The sequence below is a fragment of the Otolemur garnettii genome, unplaced genomic scaffold (assembly GCF_000181295.1).
Source record: "Otolemur garnettii isolate 467f Iridium unplaced genomic scaffold, OtoGar3 scaffold00014, whole genome shotgun sequence".
Lineage (NCBI taxonomy): Eukaryota > Metazoa > Chordata > Mammalia > Primates > Galagidae > Otolemur > Otolemur garnettii.
In genome coordinates this window covers 3,660,114-3,661,911 of record NW_003852409.1, presented here as the reverse complement: position 1 = coordinate 3,661,911, position 1,798 = coordinate 3,660,114, and the positions used below count along the sequence as shown (strand labels likewise).

The 1,798-nt window shown below is 48.8% G+C and overlaps 1 protein-coding gene across 1 annotated transcript in view; it reads right to left on the bottom strand.

The window, feature by feature from the left end:
* The window catches only part of COL15A1 (collagen type XV alpha 1 chain), a 107,392-nt gene that overhangs the window by 32,671 nt on the left and 72,923 nt on the right, over positions 1-1,798 (bottom strand). The window contains exons 17-19 of the mRNA XM_012802304.1: positions 1,023-1,058; positions 485-625; positions 223-291 (exon numbers count right to left, since the gene is read on the bottom strand). Coding sequence (XP_012657758.1) covers positions 223-291; positions 485-625; positions 1,023-1,058 — 246 coding nt within the window. The remainder of the gene's footprint in view (positions 1-222; positions 292-484; positions 626-1,022; positions 1,059-1,798) is intronic.

Here is a 1,798-nt window from a genome sequence, read left to right as displayed (position 1 = left end):
TGAGACTCTGTCTCAAAATAAAAATTAAAAACAAGGAAAAACTCCTGGGATGTTCCCCAGAGAAACAAGCTATAAGGGACCTCTACTTTCCCTGTTCCACAGAGGCTAGTAGCTGGAGGCACAGAGAAGGTGGTTAATGAAAGAGACAGAGCCAGGATACACCCACAGCCCCCTCGCTCTAGTGTGACAATCCTCATACTGAAAGTTCCAAAATCAACCTACGCTTGAAGCCATGGGTCCGGAGATTTTGGGTTCATGCAGCAGCCTGGTACTTCCAGAGCCTTCAGTATCCTAGGGAAGGAGGAAGAATGAGGATTTCAGGTCCAGTTCTGAGCACCTACTTTTCCAAGTGCCAGTGTTAGAAGCTAGGGGCTCAGCAGGGAGCTGGCATGGCCTGTGCCCTCGGGCCAGTGTTCAGCTAGATGGTCTTCCCAGTAGCCCTTAGTGCACATTGTTCTTTAATCACAGTAAGGAAGGAAAGTACCTCAAATCCAAGTCCCATTGCACATCCAGGGCCTGGGGGACCAGGAGGGCCGGGGGGCCCTGGGGGTCCCATGACTCCAGGAGTGCCAGCTTGTCCATTTTTCCCTGGGGGTCCCGGTAAGCCTCTGTTGCCAGGGTCACCCTGTAAGGGAAAGGACAGGCTGATTACCCAACCCTGGGTTCACTCCTGGAAGGAACAACATCAGAACATCACTGTCTGAAGTTAATTAGGTTGATGAATGCTCTGATCGTTACTGCTTAATGGTACAGAAACAGCTGTCTTGCTAGTTGACATTTCACTTGGATAAGCTGATGCACTCATTTGAACGCATTTGTAGGGCGGGGTGAGCAAGAAGAAAACAGGGAAGGGTGTTTGATCCCCACCATCCCAGCTGTTGTGCCTTTCCCAAGCAATTCCTTTGAGACATCTTTCTGCTCCATGATATTTATCCATTCAATGCTCCAGCCCAATGGCCCAATTACAGTAAACCCAGAGAACGGAGAGTCAGGAGAGAGAAAGCTTATTTCTTTTTCTTTACCTTTTCACCAACGGAGCCATTAGGCCCTCTTGCTCCCTGAAAAAACAAAAATGAAAACAAGGGCCAATTACTACACATCTCATTAGATATGTTTAGAAGAAACCACAGAACTATGGACTTTAAAGTGATAGGACATTAAAATGGGACTCTTTCTGTCTGGGTTGTGGCCGATGTCTCCAAGCTGAACACATTACAATACAAACTGGTCTGTGAGGCAAGTCACACTTATCAATTATCAGCTCATCACTTTCCTCAAGAGTAAACCAGAGAAGCTGAAGATTAACCAGACAGAGATATCACAGAATCCCCTGGAGAGTTGTCAGTGGCCTGCAGTGGTCCCCTCCCCATCCCCACATGATAGAAGTAAAGGGTTGTTTCCTCTACTCTAAACTGAGGGAGGGGCTTCAAGAACTGATAGGTATCCCCCAGACTTTCAGAGAAATGGGGGAAGATGGCTGACTCTCTTCGAGAAAGATCTAAAGACCAACACTGGCTAAAGTAGCTCCCAGGGGACAGAATAGGGGAGGAGTTATAGGTTTACCCCCAGTGGGACCACACTACAATCTCCTGGGGGGTCAGACATGGATCCCACAGAAAGGAGCCAGCTGTGAGTTCCAAGCAGAGGGAAAGACTAAAGGGGGTAGGTGATCAGGAGAGGTCAGCTGCAGGTCACTGCCCTACCCTGAGGACTGTGTTGGGGCCCCAGATGGAAGCTCTCTGAGGAAACCACAAACACATCTGCAAGAGAAGGAGGCGGTAGTTGATGGCCACACAGA